Source organism: Brassica napus, chromosome A10, assembly GCF_020379485.1.
Source record: "Brassica napus cultivar Da-Ae chromosome A10, Da-Ae, whole genome shotgun sequence".
Classification (NCBI taxonomy): Eukaryota; Viridiplantae; Streptophyta; class Magnoliopsida; order Brassicales; family Brassicaceae; genus Brassica; species Brassica napus.
Genome location: NC_063443.1, coordinates 1,526,521 through 1,546,996, shown reverse-complemented (window position 1 = coordinate 1,546,996; position 20,476 = coordinate 1,526,521). Strand labels below are relative to the sequence as shown.

At 36.5% G+C, this 20,476-nt stretch overlaps 4 protein-coding genes and 1 non-coding gene across 7 annotated transcripts; 2 read left to right on the top strand and 3 right to left on the bottom strand.

Moving 5' to 3' along the window:
- Nucleotides 1–18: 18 nt before the first annotated feature.
- LOC125579612 lies at nt 19–138 on the top strand. Its single transcript, XR_007317671.1, has one exon. It is a non-coding gene; the product is annotated as a U5 spliceosomal RNA (small nuclear RNA).
- Nucleotides 139–944: 806 nt separating this feature from the next.
- On the top strand, nt 945–6,116 carry LOC106371010 (protein unc-13 homolog). The gene is made up of 5 exons (XM_013811024.3): nt 945–1,760; nt 2,565–3,449; nt 3,552–4,007; nt 4,095–4,281; nt 4,887–6,116. Exons 1-5 carry the CDS (start codon nt 1,161–1,163, stop codon nt 5,870–5,872), a joined length of 3,114 nt encoding a protein of 1,037 aa, XP_013666478.2. The 5' UTR covers nt 945–1,160; the 3' UTR covers nt 5,873–6,116.
- A 268-nt stretch (nt 6,117–6,384) lies between these two features.
- LOC106371012 (casein kinase 1-like protein 13) lies at nt 6,385–9,689 on the bottom strand. The gene is made up of 14 exons (XM_013811027.3): nt 9,258–9,689; nt 9,118–9,158; nt 8,965–9,034; nt 8,727–8,875; nt 8,553–8,648; nt 8,392–8,462; nt 8,257–8,318; nt 8,116–8,179; nt 7,944–8,028; nt 7,743–7,869; nt 7,571–7,662; nt 7,421–7,484; nt 6,920–7,056; nt 6,385–6,821 (listed from the first exon to the last, which is right to left on the bottom strand). Exons 1-14 carry the CDS (start codon nt 9,331–9,333, stop codon nt 6,561–6,563), a joined length of 1,395 nt encoding a protein of 464 aa, XP_013666481.2. The 5' UTR covers nt 9,334–9,689; the 3' UTR covers nt 6,385–6,560.
- Nucleotides 9,690–11,279: 1,590 nt separating this feature from the next.
- Nucleotides 11,280–15,250, bottom strand: LOC106371011 (probable methyltransferase PMT8). Of its 2 annotated transcripts, none has more exons than XM_022693171.2 (7): nt 15,069–15,250; nt 14,237–14,557; nt 13,815–14,162; nt 12,672–13,266; nt 12,145–12,257; nt 11,840–12,060; nt 11,280–11,765 (listed from the first exon to the last, which is right to left on the bottom strand). In XM_022693171.2, the coding sequence occupies exons 2-7, from the start codon at nt 14,480–14,482 to the stop codon at nt 11,426–11,428; spliced, it is 1,863 nt and encodes a 620-aa protein (XP_022548892.2). In that variant the 5' UTR covers nt 14,483–14,557; nt 15,069–15,250; the 3' UTR covers nt 11,280–11,425. The 2 variants fall into 2 exon arrangements, with proteins under 2 accessions (XP_022548892.2, XP_013666479.2); XM_013811025.3 differs by having other exon boundaries at nt 15,066–15,240.
- Nucleotides 15,251–17,329: 2,079 nt separating this feature from the next.
- On the bottom strand, nt 17,330–20,446 carry LOC106371014 (protein tas). Of its 2 annotated transcripts, XR_007317371.1 has the most exons (8): nt 20,169–20,446; nt 19,893–19,988; nt 19,435–19,518; nt 19,121–19,281; nt 18,708–18,961; nt 18,424–18,602; nt 17,980–18,347; nt 17,330–17,428 (listed from the first exon to the last, which is right to left on the bottom strand). XR_007317371.1 is itself a non-coding variant. In XM_013811029.3 (7 exons), the coding sequence occupies exons 1-7, from the start codon at nt 20,397–20,399 to the stop codon at nt 18,108–18,110; spliced, it is 1,245 nt and encodes a 414-aa protein (XP_013666483.2). In that variant the 5' UTR covers nt 20,400–20,446; the 3' UTR covers nt 17,931–18,107. The 2 variants fall into 2 exon arrangements, 1 of the variants encoding a protein (XP_013666483.2); XM_013811029.3 differs by lacking the exon at nt 17,330–17,428 and having other exon boundaries at nt 17,931–18,347.
- Nucleotides 20,447–20,476: the final 30 nt, after the last annotated feature.

The following is a 20,476-nucleotide window of genomic DNA, read 5'->3' as shown; positions in this document are numbered from 1 at the left end:
CTCATTAGGTGAGTCACGCAGCCATGTGGTGAGCACAAAGCGAACTATTCTTTCGCCTTTTACTAAAGAATACCGTGTGCTCTCCATGCTTAAGTGGCATACGCCTATTTTTGGTGGGTTTCCACTAACAGTGGAACCCAACATCCTTTAATTCAAAATTTTGATTTGTGCACATCACTACTGGGTACATATAATGGTGAAGAACAGTGTGCTTGTTGATGTTAGCCAAAAGTGACTAGTTTTTCATCTCATTCTTGTTAACTTTTTCTGTTCGGCATGTGCCAGGGACATTAGCTAATTGAGGGTGTGTGGAATCAGATATTAGAAGCTTTTGGTTAGTCATAATATATGAACTCCGTTGTTTTTTTGCTGATATCAATGTTTTGGACTGATCTCATGTGTGTAACAAATGCATTTCTTCCTGGTCTTTAGTTACTGTATCATTGCATTTGAGGAAGCCTGCTACACACTTTTGTCTGCTTGCTACTCTAGAATTGTGAACTGTTATCTTCTTATAGCTAGTGAGACTTATCTGAATGGCTCTATACTCTTATATCATCTCTCAAAATCATTTATATTTCTGTCTTTCACAAAATTAAGAGACCATTGAATTTATCTATTTTCTCCGTTCAGAATTACCAGAGGGAACTGCTTTAGCCAGCATTGCTACTAACCAGATTATATTTCCAGACACATCAACAAACAGGAATGTGCAAAGGTATGTTGAGAAACAAGCATCTAACTAAATCTAAATTGATGTTTTATGCTGGACTCTGTTGATAACAAAGTTAGGTTGTATTTTGTGTTTGTTTTCTTTAAGGCTGTGTATATGGAACGACAACACATATGGTGTTTTAAGGGAAAAAAAAAAAACAAGATTTGGCTTTTGGCAGGAGTTACTTGGAATATAAGATATGCTAATTATGGTTATCATTATGTAGTCCTCCTAATTTTTCTCACATCCTCTCTCCTTCCTTAGGACAGAGAGAGATTCGAATCCAAGTTGTCTCTTCATTTCTCTCTGTCTCTCATTTTGTTCCCTTATTAAATCCAAGAACTCCTCTCTGCTCACTTTCTCTGATTTTGATAAAAATCCGAATCCATCTTGATCTTTTCTTTTCCTTGCATAGGTTTTTTCCCTTCCTACCTCCCTCCGTGTGATGGCTCGTCATTCCCGGAGGGAGTCCTTCTCCGACACGGCCGCCTCTACAGTTTGTCCTGACACTGATCTTCTCTGGCCATTTGGGAAACTCGATGGCCTTGATAAGGACGAAATACGTGAGACCGCGTATGAGATCTTTTTCGCGGCTTGTCGGTCATCACCTGGATTCGGAGGAAGAACTGCTCTCACGTTCTACTCTAAGCACAACGGTGGTGACAACGAAGGAGACGTGATAGGAGGAGGAGGAGGGTCGAGTAAGGGTTCAGGGTTCGGGTCATTAGGGAGGAAAGAGGTGGTGACGACACCAACAAGCCGAGTGAAACGTGCATTAGGGTTGAAAATGCTAAAAAGATCTCCGTCTAGGCGAATGACGACAGCTGCGGGAGCCGTGTCTGCTCCTTCCTCCCCTGGTAATGGAAGCAGCATAGGAGGTGGCTCTTCGGGTCACATTAGCCCCGGTTCTGGTTTCTTGACGGTCCCGCCTTCTCGGCCTAGACGACCGTTAACTTCTGCGGAGATCATGAGGCAACAAATGAGGGTTACGGAACAAGGTGACACTCGGCTTCGGAAAACCCTAACAAGGACGCTTGTTGGCCAAGTAAGTCGATCTGCTATCTTTAATATCCTTTTCTTTTGCGAAAATGGTACTTCCAGAGTTTTTACATACTTTTAAAATGAATTACAATAACAAAAATAATCTTAATTTTATACAATATCTACACTAAAATTTTTTTTAGCTAATATAGGCAAAATGAACAAATGAAACTATAAAGTTACATACCAAATAAAAATGAATAAATGTACTATATATAAAAAAAATATAAAGTTACATAACAACACTAATATGTAGCTTTGATGTTTAGTTTTAGTTTCTCTAAATCCGCTACTAGTCTCTTGTAACTTCTTTCGCAAACTGAAATTTTGGTATAATAATTTAACATTCTTACCCAAAAACTATAAAGTTACATTCAAAATGTAAAACTATATTAGTGCTGTTCGTTTCGAGAACGCGCTGCGTCAACCACGAACGATCAAAAATGTAAAGAAATTTTAATGACAGCTCAGCAACCAATTAAATTAGAGAGTTAGAAAAGGCAATCATTGGAAGCTGCGTCACTTCTCCTATGAGGTGTGAGACGCTGTTATTTGCAGCGGCAATAGAATTACAGAAAAGAGGAGCAATGGAAGTCGCCGGCGGCAACTATACAACAACACACCGTTAAAATTTCTCTCACCTGCTTGTTAATTATTGATCGTAGCCGCTGACGCTGCGTCAGAGAAACGAACAGGCCTATTATAAACAAATAAAATCTTAAAATTACTATATTGGTGGAACTGAGTTTAGTATGAAAGAAACTCTGTTTCTAAATGACTAAGGAGATTGAATGTTACTATTCTCCAGTCGGGTAAGCGAGCAGAGACGATCATCCTTCCGCTAGAGCTTCTCCGACACGTGAAAACGTCTGAGTTCGGTGACGTACACGAGTATCAGATATGGCAGAGACGTCAGCTTAAAGTCATTGAAGCTGGTCTTCTCCTTCACCCATCTATCCCTCTCGAGAAAACCAACAACTTCGCAATGCGTCTCCGAGAAGTCATCCGCCAGAGCGAGACCAAACCCATCGACACCGGCAAAACCTCAGAAACAATGGCAACGCTCTGTAACGTCGTCATCTCCTTAGCCTGCCGCAACACCAACACCACAGCAAGCGATGTATGCCACTGGGCTGATGGATACCCTCTCAACATTCATCTCTACGTGGCGCTGCTACAGTCCATTTTCGACGTTCGTGACGAGACGTTGGTTCTTGACGAGATCGATGAGCTCTTGGAGTTGATGAAGAAGACATGGTCGATGCTTGGAATCACGCGGGCAATGCATAACTTGTGTTTCACTTGGGTTCTGTTTCATCAGTACATTGTGACCTCTCAGATGGAGCCTGACTTGCTCGGTGCCTCTCATGCAATGTTGGCTGAAGTGGCTAATGACGCCAAGAAGTCTGATCGCGAGGCTCTCTACGTGAAGCTTTTGACGTCGACGTTGGCTTCTATGCAAGGATGGACCGAGAAAAGGCTGTTGAGCTACCATGACTATTTTCAGCGAGGGAACGTTGGATTGATAGAGAATCTTCTGCCGTTGGCGTTGTCTTCGTCTAGGATTGTTGGGGAGGACGTGACGATATCTCAAGGGAGTAGTCAAGAGAAAGGTGATGTGAAGTTGGTGGATTCTTCAGGGGAGCGTGTTGATTACTATATAAGAGCTTCTATTAAAAACGCTTTCTCAAAGGTAACTTGCCCTACAAGTCATTTGTGTGTTCTTTTATAATTTTTTTATTTGTGTGTTTTCTATCATTTGTTTTTGATTAATATTCGTTTTAAAATGTTTCAGGTTGTTGAGAGCATGAAGACCAAAGTTTCAGCAACAGAGGAAGGAGAAGAAGCGGCGAAGATGTTAGTTGACCTAGCTAAGGAGACAGAGGATCTTGCTTTGCGTGAGCGAGAGTGTTTCAGCCCTATACTTAAAAGATGGTATTCAGTTGCAGCTGGTGTGGCCTCGGTTTCGCTACACCAGTGTTACGGTTCGGTCTTGATGCAGTACTTAGCTGGTCGGTCGAGTATTACTAAAGAGACTGTGGAAGTTCTGCAGACGGCGGGGAAGCTGGAGAAGGTTCTTGTACAGATGGTGGCTGAAGATTCAGAGGAATGTGAAGATGGAGGCAAAGGGCTTGTTAGAGAGATGGTTCCTTATGAAGTTGAATCGATTATACTACGGCTTTTAAAGCAGTGGATTGATGACAAGTTGAAGACAGTTCAAGAATGCTTGAGTAGGGCAAAGGAAGCTGAAGTAAGTTTATCAAATCTTGACTTGTGGTTCAAGAAAGCATATTGATCATACATGCTAAAGTCTTTATTTGTTTTTTTCTTTCTATAGACATGGAACCCTAAATCAAAATCAGAACCATATGCTCAATCTGCTGGTGAGTTGATGAAGCTAGCTAACGATGCGATTGCTGAGTTCTTTGAAGTCCCGATTGGTATTACAGAGGATCTTGTTCATGATCTGGCTGAAGGGCTAGAACAACTCTTCCAGGAATACACTACCTTCGTTGCATCTTGTGGTGAGTGAAAACAAAATGTAAATCATATCATATAACTAGGCATGGACACATTTATTTGGAGCAAAAAAACGAACCGAAAAAAAAGGATCGGTTCGGATTTAAATCCTCTCAAGTAATGAGCGGATCATATTTCTTTTGGACCGAAAAAATCGAAACCAAACCAGATTAGAATGGTATCTAAATTCTTATAACTATTAACTATATTTAGTTTTAAATAATTAAATGCTGTAAAATATTATTTATAAATCGAATTACCTGATAAAAAATTACTCAAATACTTTTTATCCAAAATATTTATAAGTATCCTAATTATCCGATTTTTTATTATTTTGAAACCCAAAAAACCTGATATTTAATATGAAAAATCTAAAATTTATTAACCGAAAACAAATTGGACTTGAAGTTATATAGGATATTAGTCGGTTTTTACCTTTATTACTGAAACCAAACCAAAAATGAAATAACCGAACTGAAACCAAATTTTCTTAATATCCGAACGGATCCTATATCTCCAGAACCGAAAAACTGAAAAAATGTATTGAATCGATACCGAAATGCCCAAGCCTATGTATAACTGTTACTGACTCTATTTTTGATCTTGTCAGGTTCGAAACAGAGTTACATTCCAACACTTCCTCCTCTCACAAGATGCAACAGAGACTCAAAGTTCGTGAAGCTTTTAAAGAAAGCAACACCATGCACAGCCTCCGTTGAAGATCTCAACAGTCTCAGCGGCGGCGCCTTAGGCATCTCCGACGGCCACCACCCACGTCCCTCCACGAGCCGCGGCACCCAACGCCTCTACATTCGCCTCAACACTCTACACTTCCTAAGCTCCCAGCTCCACTCCCTCAACAAATCCCTCTCCCTAAACCCTAGCGTCCTCCCCGCCACGCGCAAACGCCACCGCGAACGCACAAACTCATCCTCCTCCTCTTACTTCGACTCCACGCAAGCGGGGATCGAAACCGCGTTCCACCACGTCTCCGAGGTGGCAGCTTACAGACTCATCTTCCTCGACTCGTACTCGGTCTTCTACGAGAGACTCTACGTAGGAGACGTCGCCAACGCGAGGATCAAACCAGCCTTACGGATCTTGAAACAGAACCTAACGCTGATGACGGCGATCCTCGCGGATAGAGCGCAAGCGTTGGCGATGAGAGAAGTCATGAAGGCTTCGTTCGAAGCGGTTCTAACGATTCTGCTAGCGGGAGGACACTCGCGAGTGTTCTACCGAGCGGATCACGAGCTGATCGAGGAGGATTTCGCGAGTTTGAAGAAGGTTTATTGCACGTGCGGGGAAGGGTTGATCTCTGAAGAGGTGGTGGATAGAGAGGCGGAGACGGTGGAAGGTGTTGTACAGTTGATGAGTCAGCCAACGGAGCAGCTCGTGGAAGATTTTAGCATCGCGACGTGTGAAGCGAGCGGGATGGGTTTGGTCGGGACGGGGCAGAGGCTTCCTATGCCTCCGACGACTGGGAGATGGAACAGGTCGGATCCGAACACGATCTTGAGAGTTCTTTGTTATAGAGATGATCGTGTTGCTAATCGGTTTTTGAAGAAGTCGTTTCAATTGGGTAAACGGAGATGACACCTGAAAAGATTTGTGGTAACTAATCATTGGTTGTCTGATTGATGCTAAATTTGGTTGTCTGAATGTTGTCTGAATGTTGCTAGATTTCGTCAAATGCTTTAGGCCTTGTAAACTAAACTGTGAATGACAAAAGTGAATTCAATTGGATAAACCACACAAACAAAAAGTGACAATACATTTTTAATAATCCCCAAAATAATACAAAATAATATACTATCTCCGTTTTATTTCAATTATTATTTTTTCACACAAATTAAAAAATATTTAATTTTGTATATTTTCTGAATAAAAATATAATAATTTGTATTATTGTTATAGAATTTTACACACAAACTAAAAAAAATATTCAATTTTGTATATTTTATATATAAAAATATCATAATTTGCATTAAAAAATTTTAAAACGATATTTATTTTGAAACAAAAAATTTTACTATACAACTATAGTTAAAATGAAACAAGGTATAAATATTTGCCAAGTTTTGCATATGTAAAAGATAGAGATGAAATAAAGCATAACAAGTTATAACGCTGAGTATTACTAATATTTAATATGTTGTTTATACGGCTAATAAAACATAATTCGAAAATATTAATATCCACACTGTTATCAGTGTAATCAACCACAAGGATAAAAGGTAATATAACTTGTCAAACAAAAGATGGATAAATAATTTATCATCCATCACTTCCTCTTCCCGTTCCCAATACTGAGGAACTCTAGTGTAACGTCAGGAGGAATTCTCGACGGTGCGGCCTTTGAGGAGGAAGGCGCAAACTGAGTCCTCTGAGTTGTCGAGGACCGACCGTTGCTTGGGACGAGTCTGCTGCTGGTTCGGTTCTCTGCGAAATCAGCTGAGGAAGTAGCTCGAACACTTGACCCAGCAACTGCTTTTCTTGAAGAACTCTGGTTCCTAGACGACGTCATTGATCTCTCCTGGTTTAGCTGATTCAACCAAAGAAAAACAAAAAGGTCTAAGATCTTTCAAGTTACCAAACAGTAAAAAAAGGTAAATTTTAAGGAGGTATATGATGATGAGTAACCGCGTCTCTAGATGCAAGGACATTCTCTGAGGTTCTTGGTCTACTAGACCGATCAGCTTGAAGGCCGGTTCCTAAGCCAGTTCTTCTAGTGTATGCTTCGAAAACACTTGAGTATCTATCGCGAGTCTCTTTCCCAGCTGCATATTAACCATAGTCTGTTAGTATCTGAGTGTCTTCAACAACTGCATCTAAATACGTTTTGGCTATGGCATAACTATATAACAAATATTTAAGAAATCGCTTATACACCTCATAGAAGATTATTATTTAGGCGAAAAGTTTGAACATCTAAACTGATTTTTTTTAAAATTGTTTCAGTTAGATTTGATTTGCAGACTAAATGCCGTCTAGACCGATTTTTTGAACACCTAGACCGATTTAAAAAAAAAAAAATTCTAGAAAAATCGTTTCGGTTAGATCCGATTTGCCAGACTAGGCACTGTCTAGACCGGTTTTTAGAACACTGGATACAACTTTAATCAGAAGAAACCAGATGCTTACTTGAAGGCTTTTCAGGTTTCTCGGCAGATGGTGCTGGAATGTTCAGAGCTGGTCTTAGGCCCGGCTATTGAGAAGAGAGGAAAAGCGTGAGAATGTTGATACTCTAACTAACGATTCTGATCATATATAACTTCATAATGGTGGACTTACTCTTGGCTTGGAACTAGAACTGGAACTGGAGCTGGACCCGAACTGCGGATACTTTAAGATAGTCCAATCGAATACATAGTCAAACTGATAACCTGCACAAGTAGGAACCAAAGACAGTTTCTTTGAGTTATCTTCTGTAAACAAACGTACATCAGGATAAGTAAGTTCAAACCTTCTCGGATGAATAGGTCTCTGAAAAGCCTCTTTAAGTAGGAATAGTCTGGTTTGTCTTCAAACCGTAACGAGCGCACATAGAGGAAGTAGGAAGTGAACTCAGGTGGAAAGCTTTTACAGAGGACCTTCCAAAAGATGATGATACACATTCATAACTTTGGATTCAAGTTTTTTCAATTGGGGAAGGGAAGGAATGTACCTCGACTGGTGTGAGTCTTTTCTTTTCACTGATCCTGTCATACTTTTCCTTTTTGGTTCCTGCACGAAGGCCTTGCCAAGGAAGGCTGAGGAGTAGAGTGAAGGATCAGTGACAAGTATAATAATACAAGGAAGAGGGAGTAGAGTGCAGATTTTATCAAATTTTATTATACCTTCCTCGGAGAAAATACATAAGCATATAGCCAAGAGACTCCAGATCATCCCTCCTGCTTTGCTCTGTGTACGAGATGTTATATTAGAATATTAGTTTGTAGGTAAATGCAAACATGAGAAGCAAGAAAAAAAAAACTAACCAATTCCAAGATGAGTGTTAACACTTGCATATCGAGCTGTTCCTGTAAGATTCTTGTTTTCTCTGAGAAGCAACACTTTCAGATTAACAATGTAGAAGCCATCTAAGAAAAAACCTGGAGAGAGAAAGTATGTACCTGTAAGGAATATGTTTGTGTGTTTGAAGATCTCTATACTTTTTTGCTAAGCCATAGTCAATTATGTAAACCTGCAAACGGATCAAACAAAATGTAAGAAAACTGCAAAAAGTAGGCAAAGCTGTTAAAGAGTAGTCATTTAAAAAAAAAAGAAAACTAACTTGGTTTGCTCTGCGGCCAACACCCATCAAAAAGTTATCAGGCTTAATATCACGATGAAGAAAGCCTCGTATATGCATATACTCCACTCTGTTTAACTAGCCAAACATCATAATTGAGAACATAGTGTCAGTACATGCAACCAAATACAATAGCAGAAGAAAATATATGTTTACCATCTGATCTGCGAGCATTAGGACAGTCTTTAGAGAGAAAGATCGGCTGCAATAGTTGAAAAATTCCTCCAGACTAGGACCAAGAAGGTCGATCACCATACAGTTGTATTCACCCTCTACCCCAAACCATTTAAGGTGTGGAATACCAGCTTCACATAACACAAATATATAAACATAAGAAAGAAGATTATATGATTTGAAAAAATCAAGAGTGAAGAGAGTCAATGAAAAAACATACATCCTCCTTGGAGAAACATATAAATCTTTGACTCGTAATGAAGCTGAGGATGCCTACTTCTAAGAGGTTCCTGTCACATATAATAAACATATAAATTAAAACTTTGAATAGAAGCAGCAGCTTCTCACTAAAACAAGAATCATTACAACTTACGAGCTTAACAGCAACTTCATCTCCAGATTGTACATTCACCCCTGAACCAAAAATGCAAAATTCATTAAGAAGAAGAAACAAAAAGGTTAGAAGAGAAACACATAAAAGACAAAACAAGGTAACAAAGAAATATAGAGAACCTAGAAAGATTTCACCAAAGGATCCACTTCCAAGCTTTCGACCAAGCTTGAACTTGCCACCTACCACTCGATCCATTTATCTCCAACCAAAAAGTAACCTTTTTTTCTCCCTTTATTCTGTGTATCTAATCTAACCCCAATTCAATTCAATTCAACGAAGAAGAACGAACTCGTGCGCTAAGTAACCTCTAATCTCCGATCGAATTGATGAATCAATCAAAGAATCGAAAACAACCCCTAAAGTAATCTACTTTACAATCATCCAGCTGTCACCGACATCTTACGCAACCAAGCTTCAGACTTTATTAGTCTTCAGATCAGAAGTGTTTATCTTGCAGGATAGAGAGACGAAGAAAATTGTATACGGATAGAGAGAGAGAGCTGGACTTTTTTTGGAAAATAATCTAATCAGACATATCAAAAAGAGATTTGTATCTATCTATCTATCTCTCCCCACACACATGGTAATAGAAACAAAGTTTCACCTAATTTTTTTTTTTTTTTTTTTAATTGTCCCTTTCGGCATTATTAATAGTACTGTTGATTGATTCTCTATTAAATAATATAAAAATCAACAACGGGTCCATCATTTTATAATGTTAATGCTTATGGTTAATTACGTATTTTAGTGTTTGGAGTTTGATGCCTTGTAGCTTCAACATCAAAGTGGTTAAACAGTAATAAGCGAATAATTTGTTTTTTTTTGTCGGCGTTCAAAGTATTTTCCACTGTCATGCACTAAGATATTTTAATTTTTCCCTTTTTAACACTAAATAAATAAATAAAATATTACATAAGATTATACATGCGATTAAAGTGATGATTGTTTGCATATTTTTTAGATTTTAGTTTTTGAATTTTAGTTTTTAGTATTTAGATTTTTATTTTAATTTTTCAATAGTTTTTTGTTTTTTAAAAAGCTTGAATGGTGACATTAGATTTTGGTTTTTGTTTTCTAAACAAAAATATTTTATAAATATAAAATTATTCTTTTCGAAACAATTAAAAATAATAATGTTTTATTTTATCACTCAAATACATAAATTTATATTTAAAGATTTTTTAAAAATATCTTATAAAATAAAAACTAATAGCTAAATTTCTAAAAAACTTTAATTTTGTATCTCTAGAACAATACACAATTAATAGCTAATATTTTAAAACAAACTGAAATTAGTTATATTTTAAAAATATTGTAAATTGAATAAAATTTATACAATTCAAATATCACAATATCTAAAATCTAAAAAGTACATTTAATTCTATAAAAATAATAATTGTATTTTATAAAAATTATATATTTTAAAATGGTAAGTTTTTTTTAAGAAGATTATCGACAAAAAAGCTAGAATTTAAATAAAAAAAATAAAATGACTATTTAATAAATGCATAGTAGATATAACCAATAGTTTTAGTAAATTTTATTATAGATTTTATAGTATAAAGTGTTAATTAAATAATTATAAAACTAATTTAGCTAAAGAAAACTCCAATAACTTAAATTTTAAGAAGACTGTTATTGTGGAAATCGAAACTATATGAATGTAATCATCCACCATTTGTCATTCTGAATAATTTATAATTTATAATTTATTTTTATTTTTAATACTTTATTTCATAACATTGTTAAACAAATATGTGGGAGTTGAGAGAAATAAGATAAACATTGAACAAATATAAAAAGGAAAATTTTAAAAGAAAATAATAAATAAAAAACTATCATTGGCCAAAATCTAAGAAAACATAGTTTTTGGTTTTTGTGTAAAATTAGGTAGTTATTTGAAAAACTAGTTTCTCTACTTTTTAGGGAATCATTTTTTTCTAAAATCTTGATTGACAAAAAAATGGTTTTTCAAAAACAAAAACCAGAAACCATTTCAAAAACTAAAAACAATCAAGCTCTAAGTATTTAAGTTAATTTCACCATCATAAACAACCATATGAAATACACATTAAAAGCATTAATAAATCTTTTCACTAGATTAAAGAGCTTCCACAAAAATTTTAGAATTTTAAACAAAATTAAAATATAATGATTAATTTTAATAATTAATTATATAATATTGCTTATGTGGTACAAATCGAAATAAAACTACATAAAAAAACAAGTGGGAATAAAACAATTTTCTTTCTTTTTTTATTTCCTCTTCTTCTGATTTTGATTTTGATTACTCAGTGTCCCTAAGGCTTTCACTGGTGAGCCACAGTTTCTTCTGGACAATAAAAACCACATTGCTCTCACCATCTTCACTCTCTTGGTCAAGCTCTGAACCTGTGGTTACTTTCTCCGACGCCACTACCTCCCAATGCAAAGCTTTCATATACTTCTTGATCGACTCAACAACGCTCTCCTTGTCTCTGATGATAACGAACCCTGTAGGTCTAAGAATCCTATCCATCTCAATCAACAGATCCTCTGCACTGCATCCTTTGCTTCTAATGTCTGAAAACACAGTCCACGCGTGCAAGAGATCGTATGTTCTCGGGTACGTAGAGAAAGCCTCACACCTACAAAAAAAAGTAACGGCGAAAATGTGAAATTTATTGTTAAAAATCTTTACTAGTTTCAGGTATTTTTTTACCAGTTATGATTAGTCCCGATTAAACCGCGGTCGTAGATGAGTTTAAGAGTGTTGGGACCGTCGGGAGAGACAACGTTCATAACCCACACGTCTTTGTCTTTGAGAGCAGCTGCGAAAGAACCCATGTGAGCTTTCATGTCCATTATGTTCCTCACAGTGTTTGCTTTGACTTTTGACGACATTAGGTTCCAGTAACTGTCCACTTGCTGTTTCCAAAGTTCCTGCAAACAAAGACATACAAAAACAACATGCTTCAGTTTCTTGCTTATGTAAGAATCTATCAAGATTGGTTGTGGTTGCCGTACCGTGTCTTTCTCAAACATATGTGTTGAATAACCAAAGTCCGCAAGCCGAGGAGGAGGAGACGTCATTCTAGCTGGCCATGGAGCTAACCCACTTCCCTTGGTCTTATGGTCATCTGTATTAACAAAACAAAAACAGAACACAACGACCAGTTACTAACAGAAACCAACAGTAAAAGTAGGCTTGGGATTTTGAACCAAACGTGCCGAACCGAATAAAAACATCGGTTCAAGAACCGAACTAAACATATATCAAAGAGAATTTTATTTCGGATCAATTCGGTAAGATACTAAGATTTATGTTAAACCGAACTAACAAAAACTCAACTAACCGAACTGAATAACCCGAACTAACCATATATCAAATAGAACGTTATTTCAGATTAATTCGGTAAGATTTATATTGAACCGAACCAAATAACCCGAACTAACCATATTTCAAACAAAACTTTATTTCGGATTGTTTCGGTAAGATTTACGTTGAACTGAACTAACCAAATCCCGTAAAAGCAAATGCAGAGCATACTTACGTTTGGAGTAAGGAGTAATGCAAGCTTCCATTGACACACCATAAACAGCATCAGGATCAGCATCCGAGCGACAAAGAGGAGGCTGCGTCCCTGGCTCTCTCTCCAAGTAACAATCATTACTCAACGGTTTCTGCCAAACAACAGTTTGGTTTCTCTTAGCAGCGATTCTCCAACACATCCTCTCAACAAGCGCACTCATCTCCTTCCATATCCTCAAATCCTCTTCGTCTTGCGCGTAAGCTTCAGGAGAGGAATAAGCGAAGTAGCCTCCAGGTCTCAGCACACGGTCGAGCTCGAGGAGAAGGATGCCGTCTCTTTGAAGCCAGTCGATCCTACACCGAGAGCAGTGAGCTAGCTCGAACGATCTGCTCGGGTAAGGAAGTCTCTTGGTGCCTAAGACGCCGAGGTAAGCAGGGATGCCTCTCTCTAGTGCAAACTGGATTTGGTTCTGGTGCACGTCGTTGGGAGCTAATGACATTGCGATAATATCAGAGGAGAGGAGGTAAGCTCCAAAGCTAGCTACTCCGCATCCAACGTCAAGAACCGTTCTTAATCTTCCTTCGTCGTTTAATACATCGTTAGAGAAGTTAAGCATCTGCAAGTCACAAGAAGCCATTAGAACACACATATTTATATTACTCCAAAAAAATAGTTTTAAGATATAAGTAGTTTTACCATTTCAATGCAACTTTTATATTTATTGAATATTGTGTGACCAACTAAATTATGTAAACTTTTTTATAGTTGGTTAAAATTATATATTAAATGATAACTTTTAACAATTAATCACTTTTTTAATATTGGTGTTTTTAGCCAAAATTACCTACAAATTGAAACAAAAAGAGTAGATATTTTAGTTTTTTGTTTCAAAAAATTATTTAAATGAATTATGAAAGTTAAAAATACAAAAAGAATTAGACAAATTTTGGGATTTGCGAAATTTGACCGATTTGAGAACAATTTTAACCGATTTAGACTAATTTAGATTGATTAAGAAGAGTTTAAACTGATTTGAATCACACAATAAAATTTTAAGAAAATCGTTTCGGCTATAAACTATTTACCTTCTAACCGGATGCTAAGACAGATTTTTAGAACATGGCATATTATCGTTAATGAAAAAGTTTAAGTAAAGAGGCTTACATTAGCGATGGAAGCAATGTACTTATCAGCTCCGTAATGGAAATGAGTGCCACCACCTGGAAAATTGATTTTATCTCCTTTGACAACCATCCAGTTCTGGTCGGACTTCTCTTTAGCAAGGTGAGTGTGAGGTATGTTTGCTTGCCACACTTCATCTCTGCTCTTAGGCCACTTAATAGGAACTTTGTAGCCAGATGGAGGAGGAATCAGACAGTTGAACTTTCTCTCGGGAGGAGGACAGTGACGTTCGTAGTGTTCCATTAGAGATAGATCCAGCTTCAACCTACTCTGGTAGATGAAGTTCCTGTCTAAGCATGGGATGATCTCCGAGTGCCGGTCATCACAAACCTTGAACATATGTATATAAACCAAACGTTAGCTTTTTACATTAAACATAAAGTTTTGTAGTTACAACTACTTACAGGGAAGCTTTTGGCGACAGCAAGGCTGTCTTCTTCACTGGTCACAGATCCGTCCTGTTTGTTATCATCATCATCTCCACCCAAATAAGAAGATCCGAGTTTTCTCAATGATCTACCATACTCTGCTGATGCACCTTGGTTAGAGGAACCATAGTACATATACACGAAGCAGAGGAGTAACGCCACGGCGCAGAGCGAAGCAATTAGCCGCTTCTTTTGGCCTCCATCAGATCTCCCTCTCATCATCAAACACACAGTTTCCTAACAAAACCAAATAAGTAAAAGGCCTTCCTCTCTCTGTCTCTCTCTATGTGAGGTTCTCTGCATAAATACAGAACAGAACAAGCATAAGACTTTTAAAACAGTCAAAAAGTCTGAGAGATATTTAAGTATAAAAGTTTGGTGGATAGTCACTGGCAACAAATTTTCAAAGCTATCAATAAATTTAAGGAATAAAAACACAGACTTGGAGGATTCAGATCCGTGTTTATTGGGTCAGAAACCACACACAGAACTTAAAGTTAAGTGGGATCCAAGCAAACTGTTTGGTTTTGGAGGAAAAGTTAATTGCCACCGACAAGTTTTTTTTTTAATTTTTCAGACAAAAGATTAAATCTTCTTAGAGTTAGGACCAAACTGAAACTAGTAGATCTGGCATTTCCATTTTCTCGGGAAAGCTTTTAATGAAAGTTATCAATTTTACCGGGAAAGCTGAAACATTCATTGATTAGAATAAAAAAAACAGAAACAGAAACATTCAACACACAGAGAATGAAACCTCAATAGCTTTTGAAACAATAGATAATCAAATCTCGATAAGAAAACTCACAGAAGAAGAAGGAGTCGGAGCCGTACCACTGGTGGAGCAGAGATCCGAGAATGGGAGTGAGTGAAGTTATTCTTTTCCCTTTAACTTAAAAGAATGGTGACGATAAATATAAAAGAAAAAAACTTTATTAGATTCAGATCTAACAGGAATGATGCCTTTTTTTTCACTGGCTCAGTGTTTTTATCCTATTTTTGGTTGAGGAAGGGAAAAGCGCCAATTTCGACCCCAACAATTTCAGTCGTGCCAAATACGACCTGAACAATTTATCAGTACCAAATACGACTTTAACTCAATTATAATTCAAAAAAACTATCCGAACTTTTTAAAACGTGCCTAAATATACATTGACTCTAACCGAAGTTAGTCAACCGTTAACAAGATAAAATGACGTCGTTTTGATATTCGTGGAAAAGTACCAATTTCGACCTCAAGACTCTCAGTCGTACCAAATAGGACCCGAACAAATGGTCAGTGCCAAAATCAACCTCAACTTAATTATAATTTAAGAAAAATTACCTGAACTTCTTAAAACGTTCATAAATCTACATTGACTCTAATAAAAGTTAGTCAACCGTTACCAATATATATATATATATTTTTTTTTTTCTTTTAAAAAAATATGTTCATTCCGGAACTCAAACTGTGTTGTGATACCCTTTTAAATGGGCACACTAGCAACTAGATAAAAGTAATTTTTGAAATACTATTACAAATTTGAAATTATATAAACTACTATTATTCTTCATCTTATCCAATTTAAAATTTTGGTGACAATTTTTTCTGATTTATATAAATACATTAACATATTTTTTATTTATCATATCTTTAATAAACTTATATCTTACTAAAATATAAATAATAAAATATTAATTATTATACGATCTTAAATATACTTAAAACTTTGAATTTATTTATAAATTTTTCTTATATAAATTATTTGTAAATTTTTAAACTTAAGTTGAATTTTTTTTATTTTTCAAAGTTAATATTACATATTTTGATATTTTGTTCAAAAATGTTAAGAGACCTTTTACCTTTCTTTCACTAAGATATGTTGTACAAAATATTAGATATATTAAACAATAACTAGAATATATAAAGTAATCACCAAAGTTTTAAATTGGATTAGATGAAGAAGAATAGTAGTTTATATAATGGGGAATTTCAATTTGTAAAAATATTTCAAAAAATTATTTTAGTTTACCTGTTAGTGTGCCCCTTTAAAAGGATATTTTGGCACGGGTTTGAGTCCCGAAATGAACACATTTAAAAAAAAATATATATATATATCAAAGCGACGTCGTCTTATCTTGTTAACGGTTGACTAACTTCTGTTAGAGTCAATGTAGATTTAGGCACGTTTAAAAAGTTTGGGTATTTTTTCTTAAACTATAATTGAGTTGAGGTTATTTTTTGCACTGGCCCTTTGTTTGAGTCTTATTTGGTACGACTGAGAGTGTTGAGATCGAAATTGACACTTTTTCTCATATATCAAAACGACTTCGTTTTATTTTGTTAACGGTTGACTAACTTCTGTTAGAGTCAATGTATATTTAGGCACGTTTTAAGAAGTTTAGGTAGTTTTTTTTGAATTATAATTGAGTTGAGGTCGTATTTGGCACTGATCAATTGTTCGGATCGTATTTGGCACGACTGAAATTGTTGGGGTCGAAATTGGCACTTTTCCCGGTTTAGGAGATAAAGTACAGTGCTCCCTCTCGTTGTAAAGCTTAAAACGTCTCCGTCTCTGTCCTTACTGTCGACTTGCTGTAATTCTTTGTTTTTTTATTTCTTCTAAATAATAAATAATTTTTTTTGGAAATTTTAAGTGTTAATCAATCAGTTGATCGATATCGAATTAATTCTTGCAACTTTTTTGTTTATCGTAGTTTTGGGACCTTTTCTTCGGTATAGAATTAATTATTTTCTTTTTATGACAACAGTGACTCGAGCGAGAAAAGAGAAGAAAACCAGTTGCTTAGTGGACAAGTCACTGTCCTATCCTATGCCCATTCACACGGATCGGACCGTATGTAAATCCGTGTAACGCGTTAGTATAGATATTCATTGTGTCGGTGACTACTGAGTCCTGACTACCGACTGCAAAAGTAATTGAGGATCGTTGATTTAATTCACCATTTAACTCATGTTATCCTACGATTTGTTACTACTTACTACCTGATTAGCTTACGAAATCTGAAGCTGGCTAATACAGATCTGGCTTTGAGATGACGAGATCTAGATCCAACCATCAGCCCATGAAATGATCTCACAATTCCACATGACATTATCAATCACGTAAAACTCTGTAGGATAATAATCAAACCACGGACAACAAACTTGAGAACTTACCTTTTTTTTTTTTTGGCAATTATCAATAATAGCACCTTTTGAAGTTTATGTCTCAAAAATAGCACTAAAAAGAGAAAATCACAAAAATGACATTTATTAAAGGGTAAAATATCCCTAATACCCTTGGTTTAAAATTAAATAAACAAACAAAAATAAATAAATATAAATAAAATAAAAATTAAAAAAATGAAAAAAAGATTTTTTTTTTTATAGTTTCAGATTATGTGTTTTCAGATTCGAAATTTTTACAATTTTTTTTTCGAAAATTTTTTTTTTATTTTTTTTTTCAAATTTTCTTTTTATAATTTAAAATTACTTTTTAAAACTGTTTTTAAAATTTTTATTTTTTATTTTAATATTTTTTTTTATAAAATTTTAAACCCTAATTCCAAAACCCCACCCCTTAACTCTAAACCCTAAGATTTGGATTAATTAACCCAAGGGGTATAAGTGTATATTTACTCTTTAATGAAACTTATTTCTGTGACTTTGAACCTTAAGTGCTACTTTGAGAACATAAACTTAGTTTGGTGCTATCGTAGTCTTTTTCTCTTTTTTTTTTAACATTTTCACAGTTTTTTTTCCTGATGATTCTTAATTATCATACAAACAAATATTAAAGCATGGAGAGGAAAAAAGAGCGTTCATGTGAGGTCAGAAACTCATAAAGAGAAGAAACCCTTTTTGTTCTCAAAAGAAAGAAGGGTCTTTGTACCTTCTGAACACGGCTTCAATATCAGCCATTACTTCTGGCGACAACGGCCCTTCCGTCATCAGATAAGCATCAATGTCTTCTTTGAGCTGCTCCAGTGATGTAGCTCCGATGATCGTGCTCGTCACAAAAGGCCTGTCACGTACAAACCCGAGAGCTAGCTCCACCGGAGTTAAACCGTGCTTCTTCGCCACCTCTATGTATTGGATCGTTGCTTCCTAAGATGGGAAGAAAGAATAAAACTGACGTCAAAAACCACGACGTTTCTTAAGCATAGTTGGATCAAGAACAAACCTTGGCTAGTGATCCCTTGTAACGCTCCATGAATCCAGGGAAAAGGTTCAGCCTTGCATTCTTTGTAGCTTCTAGGTCTGTAACCAAGTATTTCCCAGACAAGGAGCCGCCGCCCAGAGGGGAATATGCAAGCAAGCCGACATTGCAATTTTTTGGGTGGCATACTTCTACTAGATCAACTGTGATTGATTTTAAACCAAGTACATTAGAATCAAGGACATGCTCATAAGGTCACATAAAACTGAATGTAATTCACTGCTTTTCTGTGTTTCTAGAGAGACTACCTTCAAAACGGGTCCGAGCTAGCAAGCTGTAACCATTCTGGATGCTCACAATCTTCGGTAATCCTTCGAGTTTTGCTGTGTGAACAAACTCCATCACCCCATATGAAGTTTCATTTGAGACACCAATGTAGCGAAGCTTTCCTTCGTTTATGAGATCCTGGAAGGCTCTTAGCTGCTCGACAAATGGCACACTAGCTCTCCATTTCGATGTATCATAGTAGTTATCACCAAAGAGTGGTACATACCGATCTGGCCTGGACTGAAAAAGACATCAGCATCATGATATTGCACACACTCTATGATGACATAACGAAATGGTTTGCAAATGAAAACGGAAAGACTAATTTGCATAAGAGATGTTAGCATATGACTATGAGTTAGGCTTGAGGCTCAATGTAACAAGACGCTGTTACCAGTGTATTTGAAGCAAATCAATGTAGTCAGTGCCAAGGCGTTTGAGACTTTTCTCGACGCTTTCTTTGATATTAGCTGCATCCACACGCGTAACCTCTGCATTCTCCCGCAGGTATGCTGATCTTTCTGAGTACCCACATAGTTTAGTTGCCAAAACAAACTGTACACAGAAAAACATTAAAAAAGATTATATAGCAATTATCTTAGTTGAGTACACCCAGCATAGATCAGTTCCTTATCCATCAACAGAATCCACAAAAAGAAGCAATTAGTTAACAACAATATGCATCCAAATCATGACAGACGGTGATACCTTGTCACGGCTCTGAGACTTCAACCAGCTACTGATATAAAGATCAGTTTTTCCTTGGGTCTCCTTCTTCATCGGGACAGGATACTGGGAAAAAAAATAAATGAATTGGTAAATCACTAAAATAGATCAACCACGGGAGTAATCAGATGCGGGAATAAACACATATCTGTTTCCAGTGGCAAACAGTTGAAACAACATTCCTCAATCTCTAAACTCTTACCATACTACTCAAGTTCCTTCATCAAATAACATTAATCAAGTTGCAGTATCTCAAAAGCCAGAGCTCACTAGCCATAAAGACACGGCTTAATGATATTTTCCATAAACCAAAAAAACTTCCCTATATCTCAAGATTCTCAACACACGTGTGATATAAAGATCAGTGTCTTTTTAGCTCTATCGAAACACATACATAAAGACGGATACGCAAACAAGAAGATAAAAAATCAAAAACTCACGGCTTCAGCAGTGTCAATGCAGTTGATGCCATGCTCAACTGCATAACTCAGCATCTCATGAGATTCTTTCTCAGTATTCTGCTCCCCAAATGTCATCTGAAACGAATTCACACGAACAATAAACCATGATTACACGAAATAACGTAAACCAATGCATTGAATCTGATCACACAAGTCGAAGACTAACACTCATATTCCTAAGGCCATTACAAAATCATCGACTCAACCAATTCTTAATCAGATAGCAATAGCGAAGGAGAGGAATCTCATTCTTACGGTGCCCATAGTAATCTCGCTGATAATGAGCTCCGAATCCCCTAGCTTCCTGTACTCCATAGCTTTCTTCGTCGCCTTCGCCATTCCCGAAGCTCTGAACATCCTCCTCCCAGCATTCGGAGATGCAGTTACACAGCGGCGCGTGAAGGTTGAGAGAGCGTATCCCCCACTGTTGTTGCCGGTGATCGTCACGGGAGTGACCGTTGAGAAGGTGACGTAAGATGACGCCATTCCTGAGAAATGTCTTGGACGTGGCTCTCTCTCTCTCTCTCTCTCTGTAGCCTTATCGCCATTATCTAGTGTGAAAA

Coding starts and splice junctions, on each gene's coding strand:
- LOC106371010 (XM_013811024.3), top strand. CDS start 1,161: ATGGCTCGTCATTCCCGGAGGGAGTCCTTCTCCGACACGGCCGCCTCT. Junction 1,761..2,564: donor CAAGGACGCTTGTTGGCCAA/GTAAGTCGATCT, acceptor ACTATTCTCCAG/TCGGGTAAGCGAGCAGAGAC. Junction 4,282..4,886: donor TACCTTCGTTGCATCTTGTG/GTGAGTGAAAAC, acceptor TGATCTTGTCAG/GTTCGAAACAGAGTTACATT.
- LOC106371012 (XM_013811027.3), bottom strand. CDS start 9,333: ATGGATCGAGTGGTAGGTGGCAAGTTCAAGCTTGGTCGAAAGCTTGGA. Junction 8,319..8,391: donor CACAAACATATTCCTTACAG/GTACATACTTTC, acceptor GTTGCTTCTCAG/AGAAAACAAGAATCTTACAG. Junction 7,485..7,570: donor GTTCTAGTTCCAAGCCAAGA/GTAAGTCCACCA, acceptor TCTTCTCAATAG/CCGGGCCTAAGACCAGCTCT.
- LOC106371011 (XM_022693171.2), bottom strand. CDS start 14,482: ATGATGAGAGGGAGATCTGATGGAGGCCAAAAGAAGCGGCTAATTGCT. Junction 14,163..14,236: donor CTGTCGCCAAAAGCTTCCCT/GTAAGTAGTTGT, acceptor CATATGTTCAAG/GTTTGTGATGACCGGCACTC. Junction 12,061..12,144: donor ATATGTTTGAGAAAGACACG/GTACGGCAACCA, acceptor CTTTGTTTGCAG/GAACTTTGGAAACAGCAAGT.
- LOC106371014 (XM_013811029.3), bottom strand. CDS start 20,399: ATGGCGTCATCTTACGTCACCTTCTCAACGGTCACTCCCGTGACGATC. Junction 19,519..19,892: donor GCATTGACACTGCTGAAGCC/GTGAGTTTTTGA, acceptor TTTTTTTCCCAG/TATCCTGTCCCGATGAAGAA. Junction 18,348..18,423: donor ACAAGGGATCACTAGCCAAG/GTTTGTTCTTGA, acceptor TTCCCATCTTAG/GAAGCAACGATCCAATACAT.